Raw genomic sequence first — 11455 nt, forward strand, 5'->3', positions numbered from 1 at the left:
TTGGCTAATAATAACCTACCACTTAAGATTTATTGTGAAAGTATTGTTAAAATATTGTGATAAAAATTGATAGTGATTTTAATTTTAACATGCTATTAAAATTATTTTTTTCTTTCAAAAAAAATTATTTTTTTCTCACCAATATTAGCTAATAATAACCTACCACTTAAAATTTATTGTGAAAATATTGTGATACAATTTCCTCTTTCTTTCTTTTTTCCCCTTTTTTCCCTCTTTTTTTTTCCTCCACACACGTACCGCATTTCTTTTTTTCCTTTTTTTCTTCTCCACACACGTACCCTTACACTTTTCCTTTTTTACTTCTTTCCTCTTTTGTAACCTACCACTTCCTCCAAACTCCAAAACGTTCTAGCTCTCCTTTTTCCTCTTCTTTTTTTTTTTTTTTTTCTTCCTTTACTAAAAATATACCCTTACTCTTTTCTTTTTTTTTTCCTTTACTCTTTTCTGCTCTTTGTTTTTCCCAGAACGTTCCACAGACTCACAGAGCTCTCCTTCAGTCCTTCTTTCTCTTTTTTTTTTTTTTTTTTCCTTTTCTCTTAGCACATCGTCTGTAACACCCATGCAAGGGATTAATTTTTTTTTTTTTCTTTCCTTAGCTGATTTGGGAATTTGTTATAGATTTTTTTGTGTTTGGATTTGGAAATTTGTTATTGAGACGACAGAGCAGAGAGATGAGATAAAAGGAATGAGGGACAGCGTGAGAACTGATGATTTAATCAAGGGTAATTTGGTAATTGCCGGAAGAGCCTAACGGATAGCTTCAGAACGCACATGGACTTTTTGTTTATGGACCTCTAGAGTTCCATAATTGGCTTGTGCGTTTTATGCCTTGGCTCAAAACGCAACTTTTACCCAAAAGTTGCGTTTATGCTGAACCAAACGTGCGTTTATGTCCAGCTTTCTTCAAAACGTGCGTTTCAGCCCCTAAAAGCTGAAACAAACGGACACTTGGTCACCAAAGTGACATAACTGGAATGACATATAGATAACAAGTCAAATAAGTGAGATTAACACCTATTCCCTAGTGTTAATAATTATTGACTTTACAAATTGCAATTCTATGATCACGAGAATATTAAATTGGCCGAAAGGTGCACAACTTCTAAGTGATTAATTAATTGAATAGAATAATTTATGGGTATTCATGGTTGAGATTGGAATGGATGCTCAAAAGTAACGACCAACTTAATTATAAATATTTTATTGATGAGTTCTTTTAAGTGACCATAATTTTTGAATAGTTCACCATAAAGATAACCCAAAGGTGGATCACAATAATACTATTCATTGTTTAAACATGTGTTTCATTTTGGTTTATTGTTCCTTGAATGATAACTCTTAGCAGTAATGTAGTGAGCATAAATTATTGTTTACACTTCCTAAGATTGACACTGTTAAAGAATCACTTAGTGCCCGTTTGTTTGCACTTTTAGACTGCAAAAAGCGCTTTTTGAAACCACAAAAATAAATTAGGCGTTTGGTAATGTTTCAAAACATGCTTTTTTGAAAAAGTTTCGTTTTGAAATGTAAAGAATTGAGCCAAAACATGCAGACAAGTTTGAGGAGCTTTTGCAAATGCAAAAGCGCTTTTGTCAATATTACTATTGGATCTGAAGGTCAAGTACTAAATTGCCCACATGTTTTATTGAAAACCCAATTTTACCCTTTGCTAAATCAAGGCAGATCACCATTTGTAGCCCCAGAACCCTTTGATAAATTAATTGCTACAAAGACCACAAAAAAATAGCGTTTAGCCCAGGTTCAATTCAATAACAAATTTCCAAATCCAAACACAAAAAAACCCATAACAAATTCCCAAATCAATTAAGGGAAAAAAAATCCCTTGCAAATTAGGATTCCTCAAAATGCAAAACAAAAAAAATCAGAATATAGCGAAATCTTCCCTTACGCAGTATCTCCCTTTCGTTTGTGATAGGCCAAGAATATATTGACCACTTGTGATGAATTAACAAATTAATGAGCCAAGTTAATTATTTAATTCAATTAGCATGCAACATGCAGTGGAAATTACCAATTAATTAAATGCAGTGGAAATTAAATTGACACGGTAATTTGTTTACGAATAAGGAAAACCTACAAGGCAAAAACTCTACCGGGTGATTTTAAAGTCACCACTCCCGAGAATTCACTATTATCACAACAAGCGGTTATAAGTAAAGGAATCTCAGTACCTTATACCAACTTACAATTAAACCCTTACCCTAATACCCAATTGGACTTGTTCTGTAGTGACAATCTTTCATTTTCAATGCACGGCTCCTAGTACGTGACTAACCAATTCGATGTGCGAATCCCAGTACGCGACTTACTCACCAACTTGAAAAAGATATTGGTTGCAAAGTTCTTCAATTCATCACACGATGAAGATCACGAAACTCCTTGATTACAAAACCCCTACGATGTACAAACATAGTAGCTTCTTCAAGAGAAAAATGAACTAGAGCGAATTCTATTTCTGGTCACAATTTGCATGAACATAACTTTGCTTCACACTCGCGCATCCTTTGACGACCCTTAAAATAATCTTTATATATATTTAGGGTTGTGAGAAAAGAAAGCTCAAACATATACACACGGATTGAATGAAAATCAAAGCTGAAAATTTGTTTTTCATAAACCTTGATAGATAGCTTATCTGTCAAACTAGTTGTCGAGTATCGGGTTTCAACAACCTTTAAATCTCGATAGATACTAGCTGTCGAGTTAGTTTTTGAGTTTTAAAATCCAGCACTTCTTCACTTGTTTCTTGGACAGATTTGCATGGCTTTAACACTTGATCTTGAAACCTTATTTCTTGAAGTATTAAACACATCCTAGATCTACCCAATTACAAGTAAAGTGCGTTTTTTCAAATGATTAGCCAATTCTAATTTGACATATGTTCCTAACATTAAATTACATATGTCTTAACAGTTTGCTCTGCTCTAATCCAATCTTCAGTTAATGACTGCGACAGGCATGCGTGAACCCCGATTTAAAAGGTTGTCTCTCTTGCCTTTGTCATCCGTGGATTAGCCAATTCTAATTTGACATATGTTCCTAACATTAAATCACATATGTCTTAACAGTTTGCTCTGCTCTAATCCAATCTTCAGTCAATGACTACAACAGGCATGCGTGAACCCCAATTTAAAAGGTTGTCTCTCTTGCCTTTGTCATCCGTCAGCGATCTGTGTGTGTGTGTGTGTGTGTGTGTGTGAGAGAGAGAGAGAGAGAGAGAGAGAGAGAGAAAGAAAGAGAAAGAAAGTGTAAGAGCTTTTAGCTTTTGGTATGTTCTGGAATCTTGGAGTGGACGAAATGGTAGTATGTTGAAGATGAAAAGCATAAGGAAAAGTCAAAAGTGAAGATAAGGAAAAGGTAAAGAATAGGTGTGTGGAGGAAATAAAAAGAGAAAAAAAAATATAAATACACGTGTGGATGAAAGAAAAAGATATAAAGAGAGAAATAAAATAAAGAATAAAAAATTAAAAATAAGAAATGTTACCATAATATTTCATAATATTTTCACAATAAATTTTAAGTGGTGGGTTGTTACTAGCTAATACTAGTGAAAAAAATAATTTAAGTGGTGGGATCAAATTAAAATCAGTAACAACTTACCACATATGATTTGTTGTAAAAATAAAATTTTAGTTAACAATATTTTTACAACAAATTTTAGTTAACAATAAATTATTATTGTTATTATTACTATTATTAATAAGTTTTTTTTTTTTTGAGTAAGTTTTATTAAGTAGTTGATTTAAGTATGAAATAAAGTCTCTTATATATACATTGTCCTTTTTGATAATTTACAACTCAAACCGCCACTTTTATAAGTGCTAGGTAAAAACTTAACTTTTTTAAAAAACACTTTTTAACAAATTTTACCAAATACTTAACTTTTTAAAAAAGCTCAATTTTATACTGTACTTTTTAAAACCTCCACTTTTTCAAAAAGATGAACCAAACTCACCCTTACTAATGGGAAAGATTATTTCAAAACTGCTGACAAGTTCCTTGTGGGGATAATGATGACTAAACTTACCACCATGAAATTTAGTGGTAAGTGTGGCCAAGATGCATGAGCATGTCCTTGAAATGATAAATTTGACTGCTCAATTAAAGACTCTAAGGATGAATGTGGATGAGTTTTTTCTTGTTCATTTTATATTGAATTCTTGCCTCTTTAGTATGAGCCATTATAAATGAAATATTAATCAATTGACCAGTGTGCTTAATCAAGAAAATGCAAGGCTTAAGCAACTTGAACATCATTCAGTTCATCTAGTAAGTCAAGGAGCATAAAGGAATTGAAGGAAGTCTAAAAAGGGCATAAAGAATGGACCACATAAGTCTAATAAGCCTAATGACCCCAATGTATCTCAAGTTCACAAGAAGGAAAATGGTAATAATAAGTGTCACTTTTGTAAAAGACGGAAAACTATCAGAAAAATTGCCGTAAATGTCAAAGGTTTTGCTTACGTACGTTTCGAATCAAACCTAACTGAAATTCCTTCTAATAATTTAAACATTTGGTTGAACCATTCTACCTAAATGATCTTCTATACCATGTTTTACACTACATTAATCTTTTTATTCTTTTCAATGAAGCGTTAGTAGTTTGGTAATTACTTGGATGTGAATCCAGTAGCCATGACTGAAATGATATGCTCTACTGCTCTAGTAGTAATAACTAATGCACGCAACAACAGAGTGGTTACAAATTACTGTAGTTATCAGTCGTTAATCAGAGACAATTTTCCACGAGTTCCGCTCTTGATTGAGAGAATTATCCAAATCAACTAACTAACAAAGTAGACTTAAAAAACAAGCTTCAATAATATTAATTGCATGCGAATAACGACTTTGATGGCTCAATTCTAACCACCATATACATTCCCTTCTTACAATTGTCGGCCCCTTTAGTAGACGTGACGAGGATAATTTAGTTTTGACACATTTGCAGCAAAAAAAAATTTTATTTGATCCATCATGTGCAGTTCATGCATTTGTAGACGGATGATCTCTTCATTTGTTACAATAGACAAGTAACTATTCCCACGATCAATTGGGATCCACCATGACTGATCCTTGTTCCCATGATAAAAGCCCTTGGTAAAATTACCTTTGCACAGTTGCTTTTGAGTACAATTGTACAAACCAATTTTATGTCAGCTCGAAGTAATTAAACACTACTACTCGAGGCAGAAAATTCATGCGAGGCAATGACATACTTATAAGCATGAAGTAATAACATCTGGATTCCGAGAATGAGAGAATCAATGATTCTGGTTTTTTTTTTTTTTTTTTTCTTCTTCTTCTTCTTATTTGATAGATAAGTATGCATGTCTTGTGTGAGAGAGTGTTTTTCTTATTTATACATGGATATTAGCAATAATTCTTATTTCTTTGACATGTGTCACACTATAATTGCTCTAATTCCACAAAATTTGCTCAATATTTGATAGATAAGTGTTTGTAGGGTGTGGCTCTTTTGGGGGCTATTGTAATTTAAGTTTTCAAAAAAGAGTTTCACACACATACATTTAGATTATGCTATAGTAAAATTTTATTTTAGATAGGGGTGTGTAGCTAATCCACCCAAACCGTTCCAATGTAACCCCAACCCGCTAGGTTGAGTCGGTTTTTAGGAGTTGGTGAGTTGGGTTGGATTGTGAATTTTTTTACAATGGGTCGAGTTGGTTTCCAGTCATAAGATTCACAATTCCGCCTAACCCAACCCAACTCACTTATATTTAATATATATTTAAAATTTTAAAAATATATATTTTTTAGAATATATTATACAATTTTTTTATTTACTTGTTTGCCATTTTCCTAAATAAAATCAAAATTCTAAGTTTTACTCGTATAGTTTATGTTGGTTCGGTGTTATATTCAAAATTATTTAGTTAAAAATTTGCTCTTATTTTTTGTGGTGTTGTCGTTTTAATGCTCAATTTAATAATAATAATAATTAAAAAAAATTTCCAATCCATGGGTCTAACCCGATGGTCCTGATCTACGTGGGTTGGATTGGATTGAATTGGACCTCTATAATGGATTGGGTTGGATTTTTTTATTATTTTTTTTAACCCATTATGGTGGGTTGAGTTGAAAAAAATATTCAACCCAATCCATACACACCCCTAAATTTTCAAATTTAAATAAATAAATAAATAAATAAATAAAAGAAGGGGTTGCGAAGTAACCATCAACTTTCACATGCCTCCCACGAATTACTATGACTTAATTAAGGCCTTGCCAATTGTTTTCTTTGACTCGCATCAACCGGTAAAATACAACGCACTAATTAATAACAACCAACACTATAACATAGGAGATCACGTGAAGCAAATTGTCTTTTAGGCTTAGCAGTCATGACTAGTCATGATGCTTTATTATTACTACACCATCATGATAAGCCTTGTTGATTGTCTGGTCTGGGCCACAACTTTTTGTTTTTTGGTTTATCAATAACAACCTTCTTCTTACTACTGTATCTATCTCTCTCTCCCTTGCTATAAATGTCCATGCTTCTTGAAGATAAAAGAGAGTAGATATATACTTGATACTACCATGGCTCCCATTGTTGCATTTTTCTTGAGCTCAGTTCTTATATTTTCAGTGTTTTCTCCAGTGAATTCACTTAGCTATAATTACTACCAAAAAACATGCCCTCATGCTGAATCAATGATTGCTTATGCTGTCAAGACTGCAACGTCGAAAGACAAAACAGTTCCAGCAGCACTACTCCGGTTGCATTTCCATGACTGTTTTATCAGGGTATCAATATTCAATATTACAAGCTTTTAATTACGTACCCACATATTATAACTTGTTTATTTTGTTTTTGGATTATATGTTTTCACTCATCGTTTTTTTTTTTCTTTTTCAATAGGGCTGTGATGCTTCTGTGTTGCTAAACTCACATGGGAGCAACAAAGCAGAAAAAGATGGGCCACCTAATCTTTCCTTGCATGCACTTTATGTCATTGACAGTGCAAAAAAAGACTTGGAGACTTGGTGCCCTGGCGTGGTCTCATGCGCTGATATTGTGGCTCTTGCTGCCAGGGATGCTGTTGCCCTAGTAAGATACATAACGCAAATTATTAAAGCCTAAATACTACTATACACATCTTTTTACACACCCATAAAATGTATAATTTTCATGTATTTTATGGATGTGTGTAATAAACTTTGAAGCCTTGACTTGAAATTACGATTTCAGTGCATTTTATGGGTGTATAAAATTTTGTGTGATAAGATGTATATAATAAACACCGTCATTATTAAATAACTTGTACATGGATTAATACAAGTACGTAAATGTAAGGATTTTTTAATTAATTAACTATGAATACCTCATAAAACCTTTTTTTTTTTTTTTTGTTCTGATGATATATTGGAATTTGACTTATAGTCTGGAGGTCCAAGTTGGGATGTGCCAAAAGGAAGGAAAGATGGAAGAACATCAAAGGCTAGTGAAACAGTCAAATTGCCAGCTCCAACCTTCACCATATCTCAACTGCAACAAAGCTTCTCTCAAAGAGGTTTGTCCTTAGATGATCTAGTTGCTCTTTCAGGTAATTTAAATAAACGTCCCTCACTGCAATTATCATATTCATTACATATTACTCTAACCTCAACAGAAAGTAACAGTGCCTAGCTACCATGGTCCATATGTAGGAGGGCATACTCTAGGATTTTCCCACTGTTCATCCTTCCAAAACAGAATCCACAACTTCAATGCCACGCATGACGTCGACCCCTTGATAAATCCATCCTTTGCTTCAAAGTTAAAGGGTGTTTGTCCCAAAAACGGTAAGTCAAAGAATGCCGGTACCACCATGGATCCCTCTTCAACAACCTTTGATAACACGTACTACAAGTTGATCCTCCAAAAGAAGGCCCTGTTCTCTTCGGACCAAGCCCTGCTCAGTAATCCGAAAACGAAGAACTTGGTTAAAAAATTTGCCACTTCAAGGGAAGCTTTTAGCAAGGCCTTTGTGAATTCTATGATCAAGATGAGCAGTCTCACTGGTGGACAGGAGATTAGGAAGAATTGTAGGGTAGTAAATTAATAGTTTCTTAGCCTAGTCTATTTTAAACTATGATAGCTTAGTAATAATAACCCCCCCCCCCCCCCCCTTCTTTTCTGTCTTGTATGTTCCAAATCAAACCACAACTATGTAGCAATTTGCAATAATAAATTTCAAGAATATTAGTATCATACATGAACGTATCCAAAATTGAGCACATCTGTCAATTAGCATTTTCATCAATAGCTGCCACTGATTTTGTTGTTGTTGTTGTTGTTGTTGTCTGTATTTTTCAAGCGAAGTAAAGACAAATCTTCCATTCACGGGTAAAGAGGAGTGATCTCACCTACATCTTTGCACTCTGAACTTGGTTAATAACTTAATATGCAGGGGAACCGCCCTATCCATAAAAGAGGTCCATAATAAAATCAGAAACATTTCCTTGTCAGATGAGCTCATGTTTCTAACAGCTGTTTTAAAAGGTAAATCAAATGATTCAAATCAAACTCCAAGAAAATTTAAGCTTTCCACTCAGTATATTAAGACATAGTATTGACAAATTAATACCAAAGCTACACTTAACCAAAAAATAATAATAATACCAAAGCTACAACTCATGTATTGATTTCCTCTGCAGGCAGGTATTCCCCCATATGTTCCACTCAAGTCTGTGAAAAGCAATAATGAACTTGAAATAATATTTATCCCTTCCATTAGACTACAACAAAATGGCCAGATTGCAACTCCTCCAACAAACATTTGTGTAAGAAATCACAGTTAATCTCATCAACCATAATGTGGAAGCAAAAGCCATAAAAATAGATTCCAAGGGTGAGATGAACTATAATCATCAAGCCCAAAGGTGGAAGTTTTGTATTGCACTGGGAAGCATGAATTTTAATCCAAATGACCATATCAGAAAATTCCCTATGCTAATGCCATTGGGTACCTAAGGCTGTAAATTGTTCAGAACAATCTCTGCCAATTGAATGTTGCCACTCAGACCAGAAGCCTTGTCAGATGGCATCAATGAAAAGCCATCAAGAAGCTTTATGCACTTCAACCCCCATTTCACCATCAAGAATTCTATAAGATGATGCCCACTGCACAAAACAAGGAAAAAAAAATGAAAAGAAAACGAATAGTTAAATATACACACATGTGCATGTTATCCATAATGAAATTAAATCAAACCCAAAGCAGATACAAAAATACCTTCGATTATGATATGATGTTATGAAGACTGACCCAGGAGAATTTTGGAGCAGGAATTTCACGGTGGCAAAGAGGTCATCAAAGGCTTACCGACACAGATGGAAACCATATTTCAGTTCACAGTTCAAGAGAAAACAGATTAAAACATAACGCAAAGCAAATATCCTACCGCTTGTGTCATACAATACATCTGCCCCAAGAATAATCTTAGGTTGTAAACTGAATATAGATGCATCCCAAACTCCCCAAGTCATTCCGAGTACCTACAAAGTAGTACTCAATCTCCTGAAAAGTGACTCAAAAGGCCAAATATGTTTTTTAAAGTAAGATATACGTCAATATCATGCGTGTAGATGAGAGCGATTAAGCATGGGATCAAGAAAATAAAGTAAAACATAAACAATGTCTGTCATTTCAACTGGAGGAAATTTCTCCCTTTCACACAGAGGAACTATGAGAGCTGACATAAATACGTAAAATAGCAAGCGATAGTATTACATTACACTTGAGTTTATTCAGGTCACACACTCTTCTCATGTTGTCTATCACCTGTAGATCAAAAACAATAGGACTATAAGAGATTATTAACAGAATGTATTAAGAAAAAAAATTATTTCTTAGCCAGCGCATCAAAGAACATCTCGCTAAGAAAATTCATCTAGCACACCCCATATCTCGAAAGTTCCTTACTGACTGGCTCCCCGTATCCATGTTTGCATTGCAATCATTATTTAAGTAGAAAGTTTGTCTTGTACATATTAACGCAAATTGTTTCCAAATCATGGGAATCTCTCCCTTATGGCCTAAACTGACTTCTCCGAATCTTAACACAACAACAACAAGATATTATTTTTAACAAGTAGTTCTGTTGGTTGGTTAATTGGTCACATTCTACTAAGTACCTTGTGTCAGAATTAAGAAATTCTATGTCTCGAATTCTTTAGTATTCCCTTATCTATTACCTATGTGTACTATTTAGGCAGAGTACTGTCACCCATTGTTACTAAAATGATTGGAATTAGACTAAAACAATGAACTTGATGCATATTGGCAATTACATTAGAATTCAATTCTATCATCATTTGAATGTCATTTTTCCACAAAAATTTTGACCCAAATGTCGGTGTTGGGTGTGATGAGTGAAAATTGAAAACTGAAAATTGAATGTGAATAGTGCCGATGATTGCATTGAAAATCAATAACCTCTATACTATTGGCGTCATCTGTGAGAGTGACGTCAGCACCCACTTTCGCAGCAACCAAACCAGGCAAGCAAGTTCCGGCGCCAAGCTAAAAACACCCAAAATTTACAATTACCGATTAACATAATAAACCACAAAACGAATAAAAAGTGTAACTCGATCTCACAGTAAGTATTTAATGAAATTGATTATTGAAATTTTTTTTACCTCAACGACGCTAGACCCGGAAAAGCGCAATCTCTGTTGCCAAACATACTCGGCGAGAACGATACTGCAGGGCCACACAAATAGGCCGTACTCTTCTTTCATATTCTGACTCGAGAAACAATAAAATAAATAAATAAAATAAGGGTTTCGATTTTCACATCTAGTACTCGATTTGTTGTTTTTTCTTTCTAAATTGCTATTAAAGAATTAGAAAGAGAGATGGAGGAACCTCGATGATGGAGATGGAGAAGACCGGTTCGGCAGTATCATCGCCGAAATTATGCCGAGATATCGTCGTCATGTTGGGAATGGCCGGTTCTTCCGAGTCACTGCCCGCCATATCGTCTCCGATACACGGCGATATCCAGAACAGAACTTGCCAGACCGGTAGGGACAGCTAGCAGCTCTCTTGGACTGCAGTTTCAACTCTCAAGACCGTTACACGAGGCCTGTGGCCCATTATTTTTTGGGGTTTTGGTCGGCCCAGGCCCATTAAGTTTCCAAAATAGCCCGCTCTTCACTATTTTATGATCAAGCGTGGCTTTTTTTTCTTTTTTTCTTTTTTTCTTTTTTTATAGAACAGGCTGTACACGAACTACTTGAATAGTTTATTATTTTTTTATATTCTGTGAAACTATAATTAAATATATATTAGCTCTTCAAAATTCTAGGTATTTTACTACGAAAATGATTATATCATCAATAAGTTACAAATAATAATTGAGTGTGCGTTTAAAATTAATTATTTTCGTCAACTTATTTTAT

General features: G+C 34.2%; 2 protein-coding genes across 7 annotated transcripts; one reads left to right on the top strand and one right to left on the bottom strand.

Annotated features, from left to right (window-relative positions):
- Positions 1-6559: 6559 nt before the first annotated feature.
- LOC126690547 (peroxidase 64-like) lies at positions 6560-8259 on the top strand. Its single transcript, XM_050385736.1, has 4 exons — positions 6560-6810; positions 6926-7114; positions 7448-7610; positions 7714-8259. Exons 1-4 carry the CDS (start codon positions 6604-6606, stop codon positions 8106-8108), a joined length of 954 nt encoding a protein of 317 aa, XP_050241693.1. The 5' UTR covers positions 6560-6603; the 3' UTR covers positions 8109-8259.
- LOC126690548 (uncharacterized) lies at positions 8204-11129 on the bottom strand. 6 transcript variants are annotated; one of them, XM_050385738.1, is made up of 8 exons: positions 10920-11122; positions 10691-10795; positions 10485-10571; positions 9780-9830; positions 9451-9544; positions 9282-9366; positions 9016-9169; positions 8204-8466 (listed from the first exon to the last, which is right to left on the bottom strand). In XM_050385738.1, the coding sequence occupies exons 1-7, from the start codon at positions 11028-11030 to the stop codon at positions 9016-9018; spliced, it is 687 nt and encodes a 228-aa protein (XP_050241695.1). In that variant the 5' UTR covers positions 11031-11122; the 3' UTR covers positions 8204-8466. The 6 variants fall into 6 exon arrangements, 4 of the variants coding, with proteins under 4 accessions (XP_050241695.1, XP_050241694.1, XP_050241696.1 ...); XM_050385737.1 differs by lacking the exon at positions 8204-8466 and having other exon boundaries at positions 8663-9169; positions 10920-11120; XR_007644655.1 differs by lacking the exon at positions 8204-8466 and having other exon boundaries at positions 9032-9169; positions 9785-9830; positions 10920-11129.
- Positions 11130-11455: the final 326 nt, after the last annotated feature.

This window comes from Quercus robur, chromosome 6, assembly GCF_932294415.1.
Source record: "Quercus robur chromosome 6, dhQueRobu3.1, whole genome shotgun sequence".
In the NCBI taxonomy this organism is placed as follows: domain Eukaryota; kingdom Viridiplantae; phylum Streptophyta; class Magnoliopsida; order Fagales; family Fagaceae; genus Quercus; species Quercus robur.